We start from the raw sequence: 25,171 nt of genomic DNA, 5'->3' as shown, positions 1-25,171 counted from the left end.
AAATTTCAAGCTTAATAAAATTGTCGTCACAAAACTGACATCGAGTTAATTTTTGTTAACATTTCACTAATTTTGGGTACCAATTTTTGAAAATGCCCAATCACAGGTCATTGCTAAACCTAGTCTTGCAATGTGTTAAAATTAAGCTTATAAAATAACGTATATTGATATTCATATAAGAAGTATGAACATTATTTTTCATTTTATCAGTAAATTGACTGATTAAATAGAAGGGGTGACATTGAAAGAAACGTTTAAGTTTATTGTTAAATTCTGCGCATGCCTACCTCGCGCGGCCTACCGGCGCGTTGATATTGTTTTTCCTTCGAGTTTGAATGTTTTTTTTTACTACACCAACTCTTAAAGACTCTCTTTGTTCTTCGAAAACATATAGAAAAATTGCAATTTCATACAAATTTTAACTTGATGTCTTAAGCTTGCTGGTAGAATTTACCTAATAAATGAAATATTTTTTATTAAACGTGATATCAAATCATAACATGAATACCATCTAACTTAGGATATGACATGCTGGATATCAAGTTTAATAAACAGTAAGTATTCTAAAAAAAAGATATCAAGTTAATATTTTATATAATTATATGAATTTACTTTCGAACTGCAAAATCGTACAACTTTCTCATCCGTAAACCTTTACCAGTTGGTGTGTTCAAAAGTATTTTGTATTTTATAACGCTATATTTTGTATTTGGTATTTGAAATACATTTTTTTAAACACTATATTTTGTATTTTGTATTTGAAATACCCGTCACCAAAGTATTTAGTATTTTATATTTGAAATACATTTCCAAATGTAATTAATATTTTGTATTTGAAATACTATTGGCCAGTATTTTGCCCAACCCTGTGTATGACACATGTAGAGTCGATATCGATCGAGGTCGAGTCGAGATCGATCACTCCAATGTATCAGGGCGAATCCACTTTTTGACTGACATTTTTGATGTCTCTGGCGTCTCTGGAGTTACCAAGAAATCGAACTTCTAATGAACAAAGTTTCAGTTTATTGGATCTAATATACATATGTTAAGAATGTGTGGACAGATTTGAGTAGGTCAAAAAGTTGATTCGCCCATCAAACCAATCGCTCATAATATAATACCTACATTAGATAAAAAAATATGTATGCACTTTAAAAAAAAGCTTATAATTAAGAGTAGGCATGATTACACCAATGATATAGAAGAAACAAAAATTAGAGAAGTCAAGCAGAGTGAATTGAACGAAGTAGGTATTATAAAAAAAAAGATACATAAATTACCTGAGCAGCTTTCTTCTTAACTAAATAGTCAGTATCTATATTAGGGAATAACTTAGTGGGCCAATTTTGAGCAATCTTCAAATGTATATTCCGTTTTGACCCGGCGGCGTATAACGCCTGGAACACTTGTTCTCCCTAAAAGGAAAAGAAATCTAATTAAAAACATTATATTACAATATTTACAATACGAGTAGAATCTTCATTTGATATTTGCCAGTCGCTTTTCGGTGAAGGAAAACATCGTGAGGAAACCGGACTAATTCCAATAAGGCCTAGGTACCTTTCGGGTTGGAAGGTCAGATGGCAGTCGCTTTCGTAAAACTAGTGCCTACGCCAAATCTTGGAATTAGTTGTCAGAGCGGATCCCGGGCTGCCATGGGCCGAGGCTAATGCCGGGATAACGCAAGGAGGATGATGATTTACAATAGAATCTTCAGTGTGAATATTCAGAGGTTCTAATATGACGTTTTAACGTTTTAGAATACTACGTTACTCGAAAGGATCGATAGCGTAAAAGTCACGGAGTGGCATGGCATTCATTATATGGAGCAAGTGACTGCGCCGTGAAAATTCGTGTTTCTGGAACCTAAGACTAAGTTAGATCAATTTTTCACCCCCGAAAACGTCCACATCCAAAAAAATTCAGCGAAATCGTTAGAGCTGTCTCTGAGTACGCCGGGTAAAAATATGTATATATCTATCGGGGTTGATGAAAACACGTTGTAAATGAAATGATAATGTATTTTACAATAAATTAAAAAAATGGCTTATTGATAATGCCTTCTATGACATTAATGAATTCCTTCAAATGTAATATTTAGCGCGATAATGTATTTAAATTGTATAGAACACATTTATAAATTTTATAAGTTAATTCTTAGAGTAATAGGAATTACTTAGTTTAATGAATGTTTATGTTTCGGACGTGTAATGTATATGTACAATATCAATAAATATGAATATGAATATAAAAAGACTTATTTTAATAGAATTTAAGTAAATAATTACAACGATACAGTCTGCCACATTAGACTTATTGACCGGGATATACCTAGACCGTGATTACCTTTTTGATTTTTGTCGAGCTCCCGATATTTCGACGAGTTGCATGCATTATAATATTCATGACCACGGAAAACTGAAGAAGGCGTCGAATCAATCGCGCGCGTCAATATAAGTCTAATGAAAATAACCGTGAATCATTCAAAACTCTCATTGCCTTATACGTATTTATAAGAATTGATTGCTCGTTCAAAGGTATTAGATTATTTGTTCACCTTTGCTATTGAAAGATACAGATTTATGCATGTCCTCGTCTGTATTCGCCGACGGTGAGAACAGACACATCAAATATTAATAAATGAATCGATTTTATTCATATGCGAACCACATCTCACGTTCGTTTCTAAGCGAGTTAGTTGATCTCTAATTATAATATGTATTGAATATTATTTTCTAAAGCATGTACCAGGTACATTGTACCTGTACTCTTTAGATAAGTATACAGGGTGGTTTAACACCATGTTCCTTCTCGGGAATATAGCGTTATATAAGTGCAGCAGAGTAGATTAGTGAAGGTTGGAATGATAAATTAAACAAAAAATAAAATTAACAAATTTGCCAACTTTTGGCCCTGGTGATAACCCTACATGCACATACCATATTGTTAGATTAAGGGATCGCAATCGGGAAATCTCGGACATTGTTTGCATTCTTTCCGAGCGTTGACATTAATACACTGATGTATGAATGACGCATGTCAAATACTTAAATGAAATAATGGCAAAAATATGATTATCAATCTTTATTACATACTTTTAACCATTTTTAACACTATTTTCACGTTAACATCCTACGGTGTTCAAATGTTCTTCCATCTTCGTAGGTAAATGCATGATGTTCCGTGACGTTGTAGCACATGATATTTAATATTGTATGTAATTAATGTTTCCCTGGACTCCGGCGATAATACCGCAGTATTTTTTCATCAAGTCTAGCTGCAGGGCCCGCGGGTTGATTCGTTGGTCATTTTGTGCTTTTTCGTGATAGCCACATTGGGATAAGTTTGTAATCTAAGTGACTATATCAGAAGCACCTAAAATTTTTTCTATGCCCCACCTGATGCGAGAGTGGATTTGGTTTGTTACTTTTGTTAATAATCAGTCACATTACAGTTCCATTGCAGTTTTACGTAGAGCAAATTTCAATAATCACGATGTTTTAACATAGGCAATTTTAGTTGAATAATTATGACATTAGATGAAATGACAATACCTATCACTTCAAGCGTCAAACATCTTATCAATTTTCGACAACGTAAAGAGTCTTGCTGGTCGTTGAAAATGTAACCTATTAATTTTGCGAACCAAATAATAGTTAAGAACTAGGTCATGCATGAAAAAATGTGGGCGTACATTTTTTCATGCATGAAAAAATGTACGCCCGGCTTTAAAAACAGTGATGTGAAAAGCGGTTATACCAATTATTACATTATATCAGTCTAAGTAAGATAAACATAACTTTTTAGGGTTCCGTACCTCAAAAGGAAAAAACGGAACCCTGATCCTATCACTTTGTTGTCCGTCTGTCCGTCCGTCCGTCCGTCTGTCAAGACCCTTTTTCTCAGGAACGCGTGGAGGTATGAAGCTGAAATTTATATCAATTACTCAGGTCTACTGTCCCTTGAAGCTGTGAAAAAATCAAACTTCTAAGCCAACGCAATCAAAAGATACAGCCGTTTATGCCGCAAATTTTCGACACTTGCAAGGGAATCAAAACCTACAGGGTGCTTCCCGTGAACTCAGAATCTTGAAATTTGGTACGAAGCAACGTCTTATAGCATAGATAAAGGAAAAATTACGAAAACCATAAATTTTTAGTTACATCACATAATATATTTTTTTTTAATAATTTTAACCTTACTACCCATTTCCTCATAAACGCGTAGAGGTATTAAATTGAAATTCATACCAAATACTCAGGTCTATAATACCTTTAAGCTGTAACAAAATCAAACTTCTATGTCAACGCAATCAAAAGAAACAGCAATTTAAGCTGCATATTTTGAAACTCGCAAGTACTCGCAAGGGAATCAAAACCTAAACGGTACTTCCAGTCGACCTAGAATCTTGAAATTTGGCATGAAGCAACGTTTTATAGCACACATAAAGGAAAAATTCCGAAAACCTTAGGTTTGTACGGAACCCTCGGTGCGCGAGTCCGACTCGCACTTGGCCGGTTTTTTATGATAAAAGAGGTCGCGATATCTTCCTTAATTGTTTATGCTATCATGTTTATGATTAGTAGTCAGTGGTTGTCATATCTAATGTCACTTGAACAATTTTTGTGTTGATATTATTAAAAATATGTATGTAACCTAAGCTTTCATCTGTTGGCCCGGGACTCAGGAGGATAAATCCACAAAGAGAACGGTCCCTGAAAATCCTGCGACATTTGTTATCGGTGTCGGAAACAGATCCAAAATGGTACGGCATCAAATTAACACAGGTAAATGTTCTGTCATCTAACGATTGTTTACAAGTAAGGTCATTGACCCTGTCACCTGTTTAGGGTTTGCACCTAGTACATTTTTACAAAAATGTTTGAAAGGCTATAACTTGAAAATAGTTAAAGTAAATTGTATAGTTTCTAGGGGAAAAATGTTGTCCTAATGCTACACTATCTCCCATTTCCCGAAAGGATCGTCGTCCGATTCCACGCGGTATATCTATTAGAAGATCTGCTTATAAATTCGTATTTACGTGTCTAAAATACCACAAAACCTATGAATACCCATTCAGAAGATCATCACCCGGTGATCTTGTCATAATTTGTAAGTATGATGTACAATTGTACACCGCAGATATACGATTCATATCTTTGATTAAAATATTATAGGTACTCTTAGGGCCGGGTTTCATCAAACCGTCTGTCACCGTTAAAGCGTTCGTTAAATTTTATTGTATGGGAAGTTCCATAGACATAATAATTTATGCTGCGTGACGATGATGTGTCTGTCAAATGTGGTTGATGCAACTGGCCCTTAATCAAAGATTCTTAATTAGTAAAAACCTTATGGAAAATGGAGTCATGCATGAATGCGAGCCAATCTCGACGGCAAGGAAATAGTACATGCGGAAAAGAGAAAATCAGAAACGAGTGGCGATAAATTAAAACACGGCCGAAGGGGGTGGACGAATTCCTTCTTCAAACGTATATCGTACCACGTTGTTCATTACATAGGGCCCTTTGAAGTTTCGATCTCACAAGACATTTACAATACATATACTTTGCGAACTAATGCGGAAAAAAATCACCATGTATGTACCATAGAGGAATAGGAGGAATTGTTGTAACTCCATAATACATCTGTAAATGCAAATTATTTGTAGTGACATCTAGCGTCAACTAGCGTAAATTATCAGTACTGCTACTTGTCAATAGATGTCGCGACGAAGAAAAAGTCATTAATGCTCAACAATTTTTAGCTAATATTGAAATAGTATTAATCAGTACTCTGTTTTCAATTCATTCTGCTTGTAGTGTAATGTAAGTTATAAACTGTTTTAATATTAATTTTTCGGCAGACGCGACACTATTGACACCTAGTGTCGAGTAGTGGTACCGATAATTTACGCCATTGGACGCGTGATTGACGCATGATTGATCGCTATCGAGTAACGTATTAAAAGCTCAAACAACATGAAGATAGGCCATCAACGAAATAATTATTATGACTTATGAGATTCAAGAGTACAAAATTGCACATAAATCAAATACTTTGACTAACTACAAATTCCATATTTAGAAAAAGGATTAAACTTACCTCGATGGAGGAATTATATGGATAATCTTCATTAAACCTAAGGGACCAGTAGAAAGACGCAATTTCTATGGTTGATTGAGCTTCATCTATTAAATCTAACCACACTTGCTTTGTGGGCGTATGTGTTATGTTTGGAGGGTACATGTGGCCCTCTGGAATTGTTTCTACTAAAGATAACCTGTAACAATAACATTATATTCAAAGAAGACACTGAAAGGCTAGTAGACAAAATAAAAAAGTTTAGAACGAACACTAAAAGCACTATAGTGTTGTGTGTCCTTACGCAATAGAGTGAGACATATAGAGACAGTGTGAACTTACCTACACTCGTCTGAGCAATATAAGGGCGCCGGCGCGGTCGGGAGCGCGGGCGCAAGGTTAGGCTGATCGAGAAGTGGGACTAACACTACAAGCACTATAGTGTCGTGTGTCCTTACGTAATAGAGTGAGACATATAGAGACAGTGTGAACTTACCTACACTCGTCTGAGCAATATAAGGGCGCCGGCGCGGTCGGGAGCGCGGGCGCAAGGTTAGGCTGATCGAGAAGTGGGACTAACACTACAAGCACTATAGTGTCGTGTGTCCTTACGTAATAGAGTGAGACATATAGAGACAGTGTGAACTTACCTACACTCGTCTGAGCAATATAAGGGCGCCGGCGCGGTCGGGAGCGCGGGCGCAAGGTTAGGCTGATCGAGAAGTGGGACTAACACTACAAGCACTATGAGCACTATCACTATGGAAACGGGGATGCATGATGGCCGACACCATATGCTTTTCTTCTTTCTTCTGGAAAAGAAAAAGCATTTTAAAATTTTCATTACATTAATTCATTTTAAACCCAAGTTTCATGATATAAAATATAGAATCTCTAGATATATTAATGAGTAACATAATTGTATAGAATAAGGTCTGTAGGTCGACACAAAAAATATGCAGACATTACTTTTTTTTCTAAAATAGGCAAATTTAATGTACTCAGAATCATGAGCCCTTTCGATCCTACTAGGTAAAAAAAGCGTCCCAAATTTTATTTTTCCACTTCGTTACCATTTTTCAAACACTTTGTGCAGCAGTTACAAAGTGGAAAGTTGCAAAATAATAGAAAATTTTGGGTCCATATTTTTGTCTCTTGTTTTTTGACCTTGATGAAAGATGAAAGGGATTTTGAGAAGGAAAAACATAAAATTTACCTACCTTAGAAAAAATATTTTTGGTGATTGCTCTCGCGAAAATGTCCAAATAGCAATACAGGTGCACTTACTTGTCATTATAACTGTTGCCGTTCTCATCTCTCATCATGAAGATCTGCTCCCACTGCTCCAGTTCCTCATCAGATGATGAAGCGTTCCCCACACTCCCTGACTCGAGCACAGTCTGCCGACAAAACATTTGTGTGAGAGTCTTTGTGGGGACGTTTTGATCTAGGTTAATATTTGAATAACACACTAGGCTTGTGTAGTACATGTACTAATACTACAAAAGACACAATTCTCTGCACTGAACTAGACCAAACTACTCCCAAATGATTCTGCTCTCTAGTACATTTAGTACACTCACACACGCGCAACAGAATGAGAGCGAAAAGAGCAAAGAGCCGAGAAGTGTCAATGACAGCAAAGCGATCTGTGTGATCCGACCACAACAACTGACTCGGATCGAGAGCGCGAGATAATGGCCGTTCAGCGCTCGGCTAGTACGAGTGAGCGTTACTGTACGCCATATGCACAATTTGTCTATTGCTCTCTTGGTGTACTACTATCCTAAATGTCCTAAAAGAATGAACTAGGTACTACACTTTGGAGATCATACTAGTTGGGAGCGATTTTTTCAGTGAACGCTCTTCCTACCATTTGGCGCCTAGAGAAGCTGCTCTACCCTTAATCCCGCCTTGCTGACCAGGGAATAATAACTATAATAAGAAATAAACTTGAAATTTATAAATATCCTATAATGTGTGTCACTGTTGGGCACAGGCCTCCTCTTATGAGCAGTACTTCTCTCCTGGGACCCTCTATGCAGGATGGAAACTGTATAATTATTTTTGTTCTTTTGTGCTGTTCCTATGAAACAACCAAAACACAGTAACAACAACCTACCTAAGTATCACACACTATTTTGAAAGACCGGTGAAGGGCCGGATAGAATCCTTAAATACTTTTAAATACCAGAAAAAAAACTTTTTCTTGTTTCATAAAAAGTATTGCTGTTCCTGAATAGGTAATATAAATTTTTATGTTAAGAAAGGAAGAGATGTGAATTATATTTAAGAAGCTATGATAAGAGTAATAATATAAACCGTAAAGAACCCAGTATGGAGATAATATGTAATGAAACAAAGCGTACAGTAGCAAGATATCCTGCATATATTACTACCTATTGTCCTTTGTTATTTACGAAACCGTTTGTTGTTAATTTTATTGTTTCCACTAACCTTAAATGTTTCCAATATATTCTTAATCATTATAAGAATGAACCCCATTTTGTAACCACAAATTAAAAATATCTGTGTGAAAATACTGCTTAATTCGTTAAATGGTCGCAAAAGACCCAAATAAAATTACATTACGTAGCAAAGTTACAATTCGAACCAAACAACTGAAGTTAATGACATTTTGACAAGCCGCAGTTGACAGTAATAGTGACGCGACTATGTCCCGCATCGCATGAAACAAACGCACAAGCAACTAGTGTCCAAAATTAATCGATAAATATTAACAATCGAATTAAAATCACTGTCCTATTTCTCAATTTTAAAATAAACTATAAAGATTATCATAATCTACTAACCATTTATTAAATATTTCTGGTTTCTAACTAGGTAACCAAAGAATTAAGATTTATAATTAAGCTAAACAGGTCACTGAACAAACTTCCTAAAATCCAATCTCCAACACTACGCGTACGAAACTGCATTTTCGTTAATCCTTCAGTTCCTTTACGAACCGTGTTGGCGCATTAGTGGCAAAAATATTACTGCAAAGTAAATGACGTCGGCAACCACTGCATTGTACATGTGCATTTTAAATACTAGGTTAGTTGAAACCGTAACTATTCAGGGCACAGCGATTCCGACAACGCTGTTACTTATAGTACCTAGTTATATTTAGATTCGTGATAGAGTTTAATTATGATTATTATGAATGTTACACGTCAACACGAAGTAATTGTTATCTAAAATAAATGAAGGAATATTAAACAGGCAGACAAGATTGAAGGATTGTGGCGCTTTTCTAAATTAAATATTTTAGATAGGCATGTTATTTATTGAATATAATTTATGTATGTCATTACATTATTATGCCGAGTACTTTAAGTAGAGTGTAGTATAATTAAATGCAGAAACTCATTTATTTAAGTAGTAAGAATCAATAAAGAAACAGGTAAGTAGGTATACCTACTACGTAACTATGTAAATTATGTAATTACAGAGTTCACAGGTGTCAAAAAGCTTTGGCTGGCGATTCGAATGTGGTTCTTTTAGCAAAGGGTAGGTTGGTAGGTACACATTATATTTCTACGTTCTCTTACTCTCTTGCTATAGGTAGGTACTAGAACTCTTAGTGCCGAAAGAAATACCAATCATATTATGTAGTTAGATACGGCTCATACGGCTAAGTTGTCAGCGATTTTCATAGCACATGCTGAGCAAGTGTTATTTTAGACGTCAAAATTCTATAAAAAATTGACGTTTAAAGTGTACAGGCGGAGTTATTAAAACGATGCCCACCTACTTAGCTTGGTCTGTCTATAAAATAAGGTGTTTTTCATGAGGATTTTTGAGAGTATTTTTCTTTTTTCTTTTTGTTTATTTTTTATTTAAGGTCGCTTTTTAACAACAAGGTCATTAGCGACGACAAGAGAATTACGTTTTTTTATATACATCAATTAATTTTATAAATCTAAGTACATTCAGATTCTTATCATTCAAACAATCCTTTAAAGTTATAGGCAATTTACATTTTTCTCTTTCTTCCTTATATGCTAAACACTCGATTAAAATATGCTTAACAGTTAACTCCAAACCGCATTTATCATATTTACTCTTCTCATTCTTAGTACATTTTTTTTTAATACTACGTCGGTGGCAAACAAGCATACGGCCCGCCTGATGTAAAGCGGTCACCGTAACCTATGGACGCATGCAACTCAAATAGTATCACATGCCCGTTGCCACCCCATTAGAAACTTGTACACTCCCTTTTGCTGTGTTAAGTACACAGCAAAAAGGAGTGTACAAGTTCTAAGGAGGGTTCAGGTTGCCGACGGACGACGGACAATAGACGGAACAAGTTAGTTCCGTAAGTCCTCCCGTCATCAGCACACCGCGCCCTCGTTGAGCTCCGGCAGCCTTACTCACCGGCAGGAACACAACACTATGAGTAGGGTCTAGTGCTATTTGGCTGCGGTCTTCTGTAAGGCGGAGGTACTACCCCAGTTGGGCTCTGCTCTAGATTCGAGCGAGACGATATCCGCTGTGCTGTGCCCTACCACACAAAGCGGAATATCATTCGCTATGCCCTACCTCCTACCGATATTACCGATACCGATAATAAGGTAGCAATGGGTTAAGTTTGTGTGTCCTATTCTTAGTCTAGTGATAGCTATCTGATCTCTTCTACACTTCTGTTTAGCTTTTGTTAACATATTTTATCTTTCATGGAAGGGGTCCCATTTTTTTAAAATTAAGTACCTAAAATTTATTGAAAATATTATTCCACTACGTAATTATCATAACATGTAGATACGAATTGAATGTAGGTATATCGAACTTGAACTACTGTTGATTTCAATTAATATCTTTGATTTCAGTCTATCTAACAAATACATTTTTAATTAATTTGCCAACTTTTCCGGCACGCAATGTCGGAAATTATCATAACCCTCCCTTGGGGCAATTAACTTTGTAATTGTGCTAGCACTGTAAACAACATTTACCTGCGATAAGTCGACGCTACCGGGCCGGCCGGTCGCGTGTCCCCGCACTATTACGCTATAGACCATAAACAACACTTTTTAAAAACGATTAGTCATTTTCCCGCGTTCGAGCTGTCAAAAAGAAAACGTTGCGAAATTCCCGCGCTTTGGCCGTGTTAACAAGGCAGCGGTCGAAATCACACTGTGTGACAAAACTTAGGTAATGTAAAAAATGTACCATGATTCCGATTTAACGATGGGGTTGGGTTGGCCTGTAATGTTTTTATCGAGCGGACAATGCCACAGGTAGCGTTAGCGACAACTAATAGGTTGGAGTCGATTATTGAATTTTTGTAAACATATGAGCATTGTAATGTGTCTCCTTGAAAAATAAATATTTCATTTTCATTTACAATCCACAGGACTTTGATTTTAGTCTTATAGACCAATTTTTAAACATTTCTGTAAACTGTGTAAACAGTAACATGTATGTATTATACATCTACAACAAAGTTATCATGTTTCCACACAGTTCGATATAGATATAGAGATATTTATTTTCATCCAAGTACACATCAAACGGTAACATGGACCCTAATAGAATATTGCGCGCGTTCAGAGTACAAATTTATTGAACTCTCCTTTATTCTCAACGGTTTGGTGCAACCATACCGCCCTTAAAAGAGTGATAGAGACAACTAACTACGCTACGAAGCGTAAACTATTGCCATTTTGCCTACGCAGTACGCACCCTGAACGTAGAAGCGTAATTCCTAATTGAGAGTTACGGTGAAACTTGTAGTGTGTCTAGTAAGAAAGTAGGCTAAACGGTAGGTCGTTAGCATCGCGGAAAGTGTAAACAAAAACATAAACTTTCGCGTCACGGCGATGCTCGGGATTGACGAACTTAAACGATTAGTTTTTTATGTAGTTTGGTTGATATTGAAAACATACCTACTTACAGGGTATTTGTCTACAGCAACACTAGCTGCTAGATGTTAAAGGGTAGCGACCGAATAAATTTTATGATATTCAAAAAACGACATTGAATAGAGTCAGACCAAGGTAACTTGGCAGCGATTATGATAGCACACGCCGAACGTTCTTGTACAGTGAGTTACAAAATTGCATAGAGAAATTATGAATGAATTAATTGATAAATTCGCCATGCACTTTTGCAGCTGATAGTAGATAGGTCATACTTCTATGAGATTATTGTGGTACTTTTGTATGCTATTTTTGGCTGACGTATAAATTGTAGGTAGTTACCTACACATCACACATATTTAATTTACTATAATAGGTAGGTACACTCTGCCTGTGCGGAAAGAGAAGAATCGTCGAATGTGGACCAAAAAGTTTTCGGCAAGGTATATCCCTTTTTAGGATAGTCTGTTTCTAAGCGTAATAAATATGAAAAAGTTGTAGTCCTAAATCAAGTCAAGAGATCGGGGGGCACGGCAGTGCCTCCGCCAAGTCGAGCGCGAAGCAAACACTGCCGTACCATCCTTTACTGGAACCATTCTTCTTTCTTGTTAGGTAGATAGGAAGAGGCGTTCAGGGCTTACACCCCAAATAAGAGCAGAGCTGTACAATTTTGCAGAGCTGTCTATCTTCTGTTATATATACCGCTCTGTATACAGATTTACACTCATTCATTGTCTGAAAGTTTACGTTCCTAATGACTGGCATGGAATCACAAATGATCCCTATCTATTTTGTTTGTCTGGTTGTCGTGGATTCGGGGCCGCTGAACTTGCAGACTTGTTGAAATAACCTCCATTGAACATGGGAGCGTCCCTGAAATCAATATGTGAACTTGAACGGTAGTTTTTTGGAGTGGTTTGGTGGCATTTGGGGGTTTAAATCTTGGTTCAATTAGGTTTTTAATTTTTAAACACGCTATACCATCTCCTACTTTACTCTTTGGAGCTTGGAGCTCATATAACAAGATTTTAAACTAAAATGTCAACGTCATCGCCAGTATCATCGTAAAAGAAACGAGAGACTTAGATTTTGTAAAACAGATTAAGTTTCGATTATTGTAACAAAAATCTTGAAAAACTGGTGATAGTGGTGGTGGCCATAGTTCGGATTTTTATTTTATCTAATTACAGTGGAACTCCTACCAGGTAAAGCACCAAGTGCTAGTAGATAGATAAGTTCACTTTTTGCCTCTCCCACTTGTAAACTTACGTTATCCATTACATATCATTTTAGCATGTAACATGAATTCTGTGAGTACTCTTAAACTTTGTGACATAAGTATTATAATTTAAGAGTAGTTGGAGTTGGCGTTGTACTATATCGTTTGTACTTGTAAATATTTAGTCGTAAGTCAAATTTCTAGTCAATAAGAAAAATTTGCATGCCTACACCCTCGGCGAAATGTGACGATCAGAATAACGCATGTTTACCTACCACCTAATCTAATGTACCACATTTCTTGCAAATAAAATATTTCATTTCATTCATTTCATTTCATATCGTATAGTCACTGCAACGGCAATAACATCATCGAAAAAAAGGTTGCATAAATTTATGGCACACCCTTATGGCTAAAGAAGATTGAGTCAGATATTTGCGGCCTTCTTTTTGGGCGATGTTGTTGCCGGTGACTGTACCTGGGCATGAGAAATCTCGTACAGATACAGTGCATAATAGTTTTCCGTCGTATTTTCTCGAAGACGTTCGTATTTGTCGTGCTATCTCGGTCAACGTTAGTATTTCCTGTACTGACCCTGACTGAAATAGCGTGACACGTTCGTGAGTTTCCGTGCAAATACGAAGGAAAAACATTTCGCACTACAGCTGTATTCCCAGGACCTTAGACTTAAGTACGTACGTGTAAGAAGTAAGGAACGAGTGTTCCTTTACATCACTTTCTAATCCACTTTAAAAATTGGTACGTACGTCGTACGTGCTCTCAATAAAACTCAGCTATTCCCAGTATAAGGCTATGTAAGGTCAGTCCAATACGATCCGTGTCAATAGCAAAAGTGCAGCATTGAATTTCTAAACGTCCATTGCTGGAATGGCAATTTCTGAAGCTGCTCTGGTGCCTTGAACTTGAGAGATATTTATTAGTGTACTTGACGCTTTGCGGGCCAGAATTTTCGAACGAAACTCATGGTTATATAAGATCAAGGTTCGTTGGAAGTTCGCTCATTGTACTGACTATTTTGCACCATATTTGCGTTTTGTAGGAACAATACAGACTTTATACACACATACATAAATTAATCGTTGTTTTATGTAACTACATAAGCTTTATTACTGAAGAGACGACTCCTAATAAAATATTAAGACGGTCCCCCGTTTGAATGCCCTTGCTCGATCGCGCTGCTTCCCCTCCCCGCACCCCTGTTATACGATACGTCGATCGAGATTCAAGACCACCATACGTAACAAGTCGCCATCTAGGAGGAGTTGCTTGTACTAGATCGCAATACTATAAGCTACTAGCGCCAGGAGTTGCCTGTACGAATGTATGGGTACTAATACACTTTAATGCTATAAATATGCTAATTTTTTTTAACGAGACAAACTACTAAACATAGTATAAACGGAAATAAATGCAGTAAACAAAAGAAAAGTGACCAAGGCCTTCAGTTACCCGCGGCTGGAATGCTGTCGTATTATGGAAGATTTTTTTTGTCAATAATCAATATGAATGTTGTTGTATTGACGTATCATAAAATTACCTTTAAACTCGAACCAGAGGGCCCTGTGGCATCATCAATGACCGTATCGATAACCGGAACAAAATGTATCTAAATTATCATTAGATCATTCCTGTTTTAGTACTAAAACAAATTGTTTATTTCACAATGTATAATGTGAAATGTAGTAGCGCATTTTGGCCAATAGTCATAAGCAGAGTTTGGCACTGTGGTTTGTAACGCCGCTTACTGACAGAGTGTAGTACTAGTATGGTCTGGGTTCGATTCTGGCCTGAGGAATATTTTTTTGGTTTTTATTTTTTTCAAAACCGACAAGTTTCTACATTATAAAGGTTTATATCTCCCGTTTACAATATTTATGGCAAGATTCATTGTTTTGTATGTTTTTCCTGATGTAAATTAATTGTAAGTTCACATAAAAAGTATCTTTTTTTGCAATAAAACAGAACGCGTAGCAATAAATATAGGTAACTATTATATGCATGTGCCTTGTGTTTGGGGTTGCGTTGCGACTTGCGAGTTGCGAGGTAGGTAGTCCGCAGCGCCGAGCCGGCGAAAGACTGCATACAGGCAGATTGCATATTTAGCACGCACAGTACAACTCAAGTACCTATAAGTTACATTTTGAATAACGAGACATTTTAAAATTATATGATAATTATTACGATCAAAGATTCGACCTACCATAGAAACGTTGAATTTTGTTACAAATATCATACAGGGAACCAAACTATACAGGCAGTAATTTTTATAACAAGCAATATTTTCTGCACATGGGCTGCCGGCTGGCTGTGTGAAAAAAGAATAGAACATCAAAATTCATCATCAATTTTGTTTATTACTTATGTACATTTTAAATCTTCGATTCTGTCTTCAAAACACTCTTCTCTCTCTAACGCTCCTCTCTCACGAGGCTATTCAAATGAAGCGCCACTGACGGGTCTCTATTGGTTCCCATAATTTTTTAAGTCCGATTTTTACTATCCATAACGTTTTCCGTCATAATTTTTCTTAGTCATATTATCACTAGTCATAAAATTAAACGTCAGAAATTGTAGTTCTGATTTTTGAAAGTCATAAGTATTGTTAGTCATAAAATTTATTAGCCATAATAATCAAAGGCCATAGATGTACAAATCCATAATGTTGAAGGAAATAAACTTACTCGGAATAATTGATCTAAGGATTTATCACAAGTCATAATGATTAATAACCGGGTTACCCTCATCTGGTAGAATAATTTTAGTCCGAAACACACTTCGCATAACATGTTTCGCAGAAACACTTTCAGTCGAATGGTAATTTTGCAGAAAATTTAGTTGGCATTATTACTACCATGCATAAGACACATTTGGCAGAATATTGTTTTAAATGGGTTAAATTGTGGTGTAGGCGAGAGGTTGGCAACCTGTCACTGCAATGCCACAGTTTCATTTTCTTTTAACCCCTTATTTGCCAAGAGTGGCCCTGAAGCTTTAGTAGTTTCATGTGCTCTGCCTACCCCTTTATGGGATACAGGCGTGATTGTATGTATGTATGTATTGTTTTACAGAACATTACTTTGGTCGACTTTGATTTAGCATAATTGTATGTACCATAATAATCTTATAGCATAATATTACATTAGCAGAATTATTACACGCTATCATAAGAGAAAAACTGCCCCAGAGTCACCGTTAGGTACGACGACGAGCGAAGCGAGGAGGAGTGTTAGGTATCTTGCATCCCCAACACATCCAACTCGCTATCAAATAGCAAATTGCAACTTTATGCCACCTAAATATTATGCACAAATATTATCTGCAAAAGTAATGTTCGACTAGAAGACTATTATGGTCATCAACATTATGACAACAGATGATTCGGTATTACAAAAATCTGCGAAATGATTTATGCCAAAGCATATTCTGCGTAAGGTGTTTCTGCCAAACATGACTTCTGCCAAGAACTATTATACGAATCAAATATATGCGTAAAAAGTTTCTGCCAAATAATAGTGAACCTTAATAAGCATGTGTTTCTTCACTAATAGCATTAAATGGTTCTCTATTGTTTCCCATAAAAAATGTTGCAATGTTATTTTAGTCTGCATTTTCGAAACTTGTAATTTGGCTTACTAACTTGTTCAGTATTTATTAAATTTTCATGGCACTTATTAAACCATTTGGTCTCGCCAAGGAGCCGACGTTGACAATTTCTATATCCGCTTTTAAGGACAAAAGATAACTAGCAAAAGGAAACTAACTACACGAGGTAAAGGGTTACTTTTTGAAACAATTTTGTTCCGCCAATAAACCGACGAAGCCCCGCTACGCGGGTCTCCTATTTCCGCTCTAAGGTAACTAAGGAACCTACACGAGGAAAAGGGTTATTTTTAAAACAATTTAGTTCCACCAATGAGTAGACGGAGCCCCGAGTAGCGGGGCTCCGTCTACTCATTGGTGGAACTAAATTGTTTAACTAAACTATTTCCGCTCTAAGGAATCAAAGGAAACTAACAACCTACCCGAGGAATAGGGTTACTATAATTTTTTTCTGTGTAATTATTTGTATGCCTGAAATATAATATACTTTAGGAATTTTAGACATTAAATCTATATGCAGAAAAATCAGTAGGGCTTCAAAATATTTATACTATTCTACATACGCTTTTTGCGTTGTACTTTCCTCGCTATAAATAGTGGAGGGAAAAAGTTTCGTGTTACAAACGGGTGCAAATGTATTTACTTTTCGTGTGTTGAAAAACTCGCCAAGTTCAACTTTGCACCCTTGTATAACAAATAACTATTACTTATTAGCTTTTATCTACGCCTTACTTTTATTTGATTCTATTGATGATTTATATTGCTTAAAAGGATGTATATCTAGATTCCTAAAGTTTTTTCTTCGATTTTTAGATCGCCTAATATTTTTTGGCATAATGATCATTTGGCCTAATTTAAATGTCCTAATATTGTTTCGCCTAACGCCGTTAAAACCCACTTTTTTAGAAGCGATTCGGATTTGTGTGAGGTCATGGTTCTAACCTAACCTAAACCTACCTTTCTAACAGCGAATCGGTTCTGGGTAATGTCATTTTTGGGGCAAAATTTAAATTATGCCAAATAATCGTTAGGCCAAAAGAGCGTTAGGCATTTCATAATTCGGCCAAATGAGTTAGGCCAAGTGATTTTCGAACAAACGTCATTAGGAATGTAGAGGTAGTCCCTGCTTAAAATTATCAAAATGGGTAATTATTCGCAGTATCCAATGCCTGGAAAAGGGGTGACACCACCTCCGAACCGAATCAATGTACAATATATTTAATCATGGGATAACGGTAAGCAAAAAAATAACATAGTGCAATACATATTAGGTTTCTTTGAGTTTGAAAATATTATTTTTTTTTTAATCAATAATACATACTAAAACTATATTAAATTTACTGTAATTTTGTTCTTTATACTCACTCCCTATCGGCAATAGTTCCGGAGATATGGCCTTTGAAAAAAAAAACGAACCACTGACTGTCGACCACTTCACCCTACACACACAGCGCGCACAGGCGAGGCGGACGAAGCACAAAGTTCAGTCGCGTACCATCTGAATAGTCTCGTGAGAGAGGAGTGTTTTGGATGGATGTATATCTAGATTCCTACAGCTTTTTCTTCGATTTTTAGATCGCCTAATATTTATTGGCATAATGATCATTTGGCCTAATTTAAATGTCCTAATATTGTTTCGCCTAACGCCGTTAAAACCCACTTTTTAGAAGCAATTCGGATTTGTGTGAGGTCACGGTTCTAACCTAACCTAAACCTACCTTTCTAACAGCGAATCGGTTCTGGGTAATGTCATTTTTGGGGCAAAATTTAAATTATGCCAAATGATCGCTAGGCCAAAAGAGCGTTAGGCATTTCATAATTCGGCCAAATGAGTTAGGCCAAGTGATTTTCGAACAAACGTCATTAGGAATGTAGAGGTAGTCCCTTTTGGATACAGAATGGAAGGATTAAAGTGTATAAACAAACACGATGTAAAAATTGTTCTTGAATAAATAAGCTGAAACTGAAACTATATAAAATTTAACGAAATATAATATTACATTTTCAGGTTCCATTATTTTTTAACATATTACTTGTTATAAAAATTACAGCCTGTACAATTTGGCACAATATTTTTAACTAAAAATGAATAATATTTGTGATAAAATTCTATGGTAGGTACCGTATCTTTGATCGTAATAATTATATAATTTTAAAATATTTCCTTATTCTAACGGAAACTACGAACACAACACCTATCTACAAATTTAGATTTTTGTTAGTTGCGGCATACGGTACGTATTATGGTCACGTTATAATATAAAAAATAATTCAAATTTATTTATATATCACCTTTCCTTGTTACCTATATCATTCCGTGCTATGTGCGCGAAGCCGCGAGCTAAAACCTACCTGCAGGGGTTGCAAGCTAGGTCAACGACCCCACCCGAGCGCGCGCGCCGGCTCGCAGTAGGTACTGTGGGTGTTGTAGAGCTGTGCAGCTGATTCTAGTGGGCGAGAAATAATAATTCCATGTGTGGCCGGGTGAACAACCATTTATTTTATGTACTCACATCAACGTATGAATCAAGAAGGAATTCAAGAAGACATTTTTTATATTGTTACCAAACGTTTCCATAGCAACCGCTACATAGACAAAAATAAGGTTTAATTTCTGTTGGATCCTCCAACATGCTGGGGCGGGGAAGAAAACCTTCGCTTTAAATAACTATAAGTTGTTCCAAAACATGCTACTTAAAAATGCATAGACTGTAAACCCAGCATCATGGCATAATCCATTTCAGAATGTAAGTTTACAATCAAAATTAAATAATAAACAGTTACCTCTTTAAATATTTTTGTAAATACAAACTAGAGATCATATCAATAAAGATCATCCATAAAGAAATAACAGCAAAATCCTGATAAGCTGAGAAACAAGAAAAAACAATGAATTAACACTCATAACTTCTGAGTAGTTTTGTAAGATAAGGTACCTACAACTCGAGGGTTTGTAATGAAATAAATAATAACCTTTTCAAGGTTTAAACTTAACCTGCACAATTACAATATAATGCATATTAGGAATGCATAAGAATACACACAACAAAATTAATCTATAGGTAACACAGCGAAACCACTTAATGATCGTTTGTACACCTTTTTATTCGGTGCCAAAAGGTCTACCACGCGCACCTTATCATCATCACCAGGATAAACTTTAACAATTCTGGCCATAGGCCACGTCATGGGAGGAGCGTTAGGCTCCCTCATGATTACTAAGGAACCAACCCTGACGTTTGGTTGGCTATCACGCCACTTAGGACGACATTGTAATGCATTTAAATAGTACTTATGCCATATCTTCCAAAAGTGACCTTTGACCTTATTACAGATTTCCCAGAATTTTAATCTATTACTAGGTAGCTCGGTCAAGTCTGCTTCTGGGAGACATGTCATAGACGTGCCAATTAAAAAATGGCCCGGCGTCAAATAACTGTAATCATTAATATCAGTTGCATTTACAGGCAAAAGTGGCCTAGAATTAAGAGTAGACTCAATCTGACATAAAATTGTATTGATCTGTTCATACGTCAGTACATAAGATTGCAATATACGCTTTAAATGGTACTTTGAACTCTTCACAGCAGCTTCCGCAAGACCAGCAAACACAGGTGAGTAGCTTGGCACGAAATGAAAGTTAATACGTTGCTGTGCCGCGTATGATTGCACCAGAGTCTGATGATTTTGCGAAGTACTTAAATTGTACAGCTCAACTAACTGGTTCTTTGCCCCCTTAAAGCATCCACCATTATCGCAAAAAACGTCGGTCGGCAGGCCTCTGCGAGCTATAAATCGCTTGAAACATGCAAGGAAAGCGTCAGTGGTCAAGTCCGAAGAGAGCTCCAGATGTATGGCTTTAGTCACAAAACAAACAAAAACGCATATGTAGCCTTTTGTCTGTAGAGCTCTTCTTACGCGAGAATTCTTCACTGTTATGGGACCTGCAAAGTCGATGCCGACTTTCTGGAATGCTCGGCAGGCTGTGACCCTTTCAGGTGGCAAAGAACCCATCAGCTGTTTCGCACACTGAGCCTTCATTCTGTAACAAGGTAAACATTTGTTAACAATATGTTTCACATAGCTAAGACCATTTACAATCCAATATTTCTCATTTAAGCTCGACATCAATAACTGGGGCGGAGCATGTAACATTCTAAGGTGCTCGTGCTTTACAATAAGCTTTGTTATGCGAGATTCCCTAGGAAGTATGACAGGATGTTTTTGAGAGTATGACACACTCGCGTTTTTTATTCTACCTCCTACCCTCAGCAACCCTTGATTGTCAAGAAATGGATGTAACGAGTTGAGTGAACCTTTAACATTTTCTAAGTTAGTCTTGAGACTGTCAATTTCGTGTTTAAAATAAATGCCTTGTTCATATTTTATAATCTGAAATAATGCCATTTGAAGCTCCTTACCGGAGAGATATTTCAGATTTTTCTGGTCTTTCATTTTTAAGTTAGAGCAAAACCTCATAATATAAGCCATTACCCTTACCATTTTGTTCAGATCAGAGAACTTCTCTAAAAAATCATAAGGATCTGAACCCTTTTGAGTAACTAGCGTCACCTTAGCACTGGAGGGCTGCTTTTTCAATTCAGGTAGGTCATCGATCGCAGGAGGGCTAGTTATATCATTAAAATTATATTTACCGTCCTGTAGAAAGCTTGGTCCATGCAGCCACATAGGTATGTGACGCAGCTCATCTGGATCTGTACCTCTGCTCAGGCAGTCGCTAGGATTTTCTTCACTGGAGACGTACAGCCAGCGCCATCTATCTGTAAGATCTCGAATCAACCTCACCCGATTTGCAACAAAAGCTTGGAGCCTTAAGGGCTCTGTTTTTGCCCATGCTAACGCGATTTGCGAGTCAGAAAACAGATATACATCTTGTATATTTAATTGCGCCTTTAGCGTATCATAAACTCGAGTGATTAATTTCGATAACAGCAACATAGCACACAATTCTAAGCGAGCTATGCTTAGAGTACCCTTATTGCGGGGGTTGATGCGAGACTTAGCACAAAGTAATGATAGCGTAGCATTACCTTGTTCGTCGACCACCCGAAGATACACACAGCAACCATAACCCGTAGTGCTACATGCGTCAGCAAACCCAACTAATTGCAATTGAGCCTTGGAGGGGATGTTCAGGTTCCTTTTAATAATGAAGGGCTCCATTTGAGATAACTTAAAAGCAAATGAACGCCACTCCTGAAGCAGCAAAGCTGAAGGAACCTGGTTCCAACCTATATTCTCAGCGTATATTTTTTGCATGAAAGCCTTAGCCTTCATGATAATTGGCGCTATAAAACCTAGCGGATCATAAAACTTTGAAATATAACTTAATATGTCTCTTTTGGTAGGCTTTTCCTTATTAAAGGCCTCAGGGCAGGAAAAAACAAAGCAATCCTTTTGCATATTCAACTTTAAACCTAAAGTCTTTAAATATAAATTATCTTTTTGGAAGTCTAAGTCATCAAACTGCCTTTTATCATTAGGAATGCCCTCTAATACTCGCTGATCATTGGATGCCCACTTGTGTGTATAGAAGCTACCCTTACTTAGCAACTCACATAATTGCAATTTTGCTTGAATTATAACATTCAAATCAGAGTTTGAAAAGCACATATCATCTACATAGGTGCAATTTCTTAGTATGTAAGCTCCAAGTGGATACTCACTTCCATACCTATCTGCAAGCTCAAGTAAGCATCGAGTGCTTAAATATGTACTACTTTTTTGCCCGTAAGTAACAGTATCTAATTGTATACATTTCAGAGGCTGGGTAGGATTGCTCCTCCACAATATATTTTGCAATTTGGCATGCATCGGATTAATATCAACACATCTAAACATGCGCCGTATGTCTGTGGAGAAAGTATAGTCGCCTAGCCGGAACAAAAGCATTATGTCAAACAACTCCTTTTGCACCGGACCTCCATTTAGCAAAATATCATTTAGAGATACCTTTTTGTTGGATTGCAAAGAGCAGTCAAAAACCACACGAGTACGCGTAGTTTTGCTTGAGTCATTAATTACACAATGGTGGGATGCAAAATATAGAGGATCATTCTCAAAATCCAATTGATTGAAATCAATATAGTGCCCATGCTTCAAGTCAACATATTCATCGATGAACTTTTCATAATCGGATAGCAAATTTATATTTTTGTGCAATCTTTTTTCGAGGCTAATGAACCTGTAATAAGCCATATCAAATGAGCTTCCAAGCACATCATTGATTTCACTCAAAGGGATTTTTAATGGCAAATCAACCTGAAACTTGTTGTCCTTCAAAACAGTTGTGTCTTGAAATAAGCGTTCACACTGTTCATGCTCACACATGCCTTCACAGAAGGGTTCAGGAACACTTTCTGCTTTCCAAAAGTTTTGTAGACTCTCGTTAAGACTTGAGTCACATTGAGTACATAAAAGTGTTACCTTACTTTTGTCACTGGTTTGCTGTCGTGATAAAGCACCACCGATGATGTAGCCAAGCTTAGTATTTACAATTGTAGGATGAGGACTCGCTGGGTCTTCATCTGACTCCTGCTGCTGCCCAGGGACCGGCTCCAGAAGCAGGACCTGGAAAAATATGTCCCCGCCTAATAGTAAATTGATCTCAGACGGCTGATGGAAATCAATATCAGACAAAGTGATCCCATCAGGTATATTGATAGCATCTAGATTAAGCTTGTCTTGTGGAAGCTTACATGTAATTTTATCCATGACATTACAGTTCGCTGTGACTCGGTAAGGTCTGGTCAATGAGTACACATCTAAAGGTATAGAATACTGTGTGTCAGTAGTCAACTCTTTGACACCAATTATATTGGTGTTTTCCTTGCTTGGGGTCAATCCTAAAATCTTTATTAATTTAGTGGTCACCAAAGAACCTTGTGAACAACAATCTAAGAGAGCTTTCACATGAACCTCACTACCTGTCCGCGAATATAGCTTAACTTTGACTGTAGGTAACAACACTCCATTTTGCCCCAAGTTTGAAATCAAAGAAACTTGGGGTTGGTTAGCCGAGCCCGGATGCAGTAAGCTATTATGAGCTTCCTTACAAGTACTACACCGGAAATGAAAGCGGCATTTACCTTTGTGTTTGTTAAGACAAACAGAGCACAGACTGTTGTTCTTGCTGAAAGCTATTCTTTCAGTGCTAGTTAGCATTTTAAATTTACTACAATCAAATAATCTGTGATTGGACTTACAATAGTTGCAGACAGTAGAGGCAGTCGCTGTCACATTTACCACAGCCTTGTGTTGAGACTTCCCCGACGTGGACGGCTCAGCATTCTCCAGTGCCAAGGCTCGCTTCTCCAGGTACAAGAGGAACTCAGTGATAGCTGGGTCCTTGGTGTCATCTCGCTCCAACTGGTACGCCCGTGACGTGTACGAATCTAGTTTACGGTACAAAATCGCTAATATAATGGGGTCCCAGTTTTCAGTATTAACATTCAAGTTTTTTAAAGCAGACAAAGACTGTTTTATCTGGGAAACAAATTGTCTCAAATTTACAGGATTTGATTTGACCAAGGCATTTATGTCAAGCAAGGAGTTGATGTGCTCATTGATAATTTTGAAAGAATGATTGTACCTTTCCTCTAAAAGCTTAAGAGCTTCGTCATAACTAGCCTCAACCAGAGGAAGGTTCTTAATCAAGTCAAAAGGTTCGTTTGTCAAAAATGAGCGCAAATAATACAACTTTTGAACCTTATCAAGTGACTTATCGTTGTGTATTATGGCTCTAAATAAGCTTATAAAAGCAGTGTATTCACTGTACTTACCCGTAAACACATCTATCTTTATAGTAGGCAACTTAGCCTTAAAGTTATTTTGACATGATGCGGCGGCAGGAGATTCAGACGAGGGCGAGGATATACGATTAATTGCCTCGTTGAGGACTGTCAGTATATGATAATATTTATCCTCAAAGTCTTCGACATCCTCCGCATCCTCTTCGTCCAAAGACAGAATTTCTTTGTTACATTTGTCATATTCTTTGTAGAGCTCCGTCACCCTCGCTCTTTTGGCATCGAGCGCCGATAAAGCACTGCTAGCTACATCACTGTCATTATTACAAAATGTATACAGGCGAGTAATGGAAGCTTTTGTATAGCCTCGCGCTGTACGTAACTTCTTAAGCTCTTGAGTAGCCATTGTAGCAGACTTAGATGTGACTACGGTTTTGAACAGCCACATACAACAACGATTCACATATTAATAATTATACAAAAACACAACTTTCATCTGCGCAAAAACTTTTTCAAGCGTTAATAAACGAAATATACAATTTTATCAAAATGACGTAAAGCGTTTTCTACAATGAACTTGTAAAATAACGAAGCCAAAGAGAATAAAA

The 25,171-nt window shown here is 36.9% G+C and overlaps 2 protein-coding genes across 4 annotated transcripts in view; both read right to left on the bottom strand.

Annotated features, from left to right (window-relative positions):
• The window catches only part of LOC125229757 (5'-3' exonuclease PLD3-like), a 127,403-nt gene that overhangs the window by 44,685 nt on the left and 57,547 nt on the right, over positions 1–25,171 (bottom strand). Inside the window, exons 2-5 of the mRNA XM_048134692.1 lie at positions 7,375–7,487; positions 6,738–6,899; positions 6,109–6,286; positions 1,284–1,418 (exon numbers count right to left, since the gene is read on the bottom strand). Coding sequence (XP_047990649.1) covers positions 1,284–1,418; positions 6,109–6,286; positions 6,738–6,899; positions 7,375–7,487 — 588 coding nt within the window. The remainder of the gene's footprint in view (positions 1–1,283; positions 1,419–6,108; positions 6,287–6,737; positions 6,900–7,374; positions 7,488–25,171) is intronic.
• LOC125229755 lies at positions 19,733–24,031 on the bottom strand. 3 transcript variants are annotated; one of them, XM_048134689.1, is made up of 3 exons: positions 24,021–24,031; positions 23,247–23,385; positions 19,733–20,836 (listed from the first exon to the last, which is right to left on the bottom strand). In XM_048134689.1, exon 3 carries the CDS (start codon positions 20,833–20,835, stop codon positions 19,846–19,848), a length of 990 nt encoding a protein of 329 aa, XP_047990646.1. In that variant the 5' UTR covers position 20,836; positions 23,247–23,385; positions 24,021–24,031; the 3' UTR covers positions 19,733–19,845. The 3 variants fall into 2 exon arrangements, with proteins under 3 accessions (XP_047990646.1, XP_047990645.1, XP_047990648.1); XM_048134688.1 differs by lacking the exon at positions 24,021–24,031 and having other exon boundaries at positions 23,247–23,776.

This window comes from Leguminivora glycinivorella, chromosome 9 (assembly GCF_023078275.1).
Source record: "Leguminivora glycinivorella isolate SPB_JAAS2020 chromosome 9, LegGlyc_1.1, whole genome shotgun sequence".
NCBI classification, from domain to species: Eukaryota; Metazoa; Arthropoda; class Insecta; order Lepidoptera; family Tortricidae; genus Leguminivora; species Leguminivora glycinivorella.
Note: the sequence above shows the minus strand (reverse complement) of the source record. Positions and strands in the feature narration are given on the sequence as shown.

Bases quoted from the DNA above. Each gene is read 5' to 3' on its own strand.
- LOC125229755 (XM_048134689.1), bottom strand. From the start codon at position 20,835: ATGAAGGCTCAGTGTGCGAAACAGCTGATGGGTTCTTTGCCACCTGAA.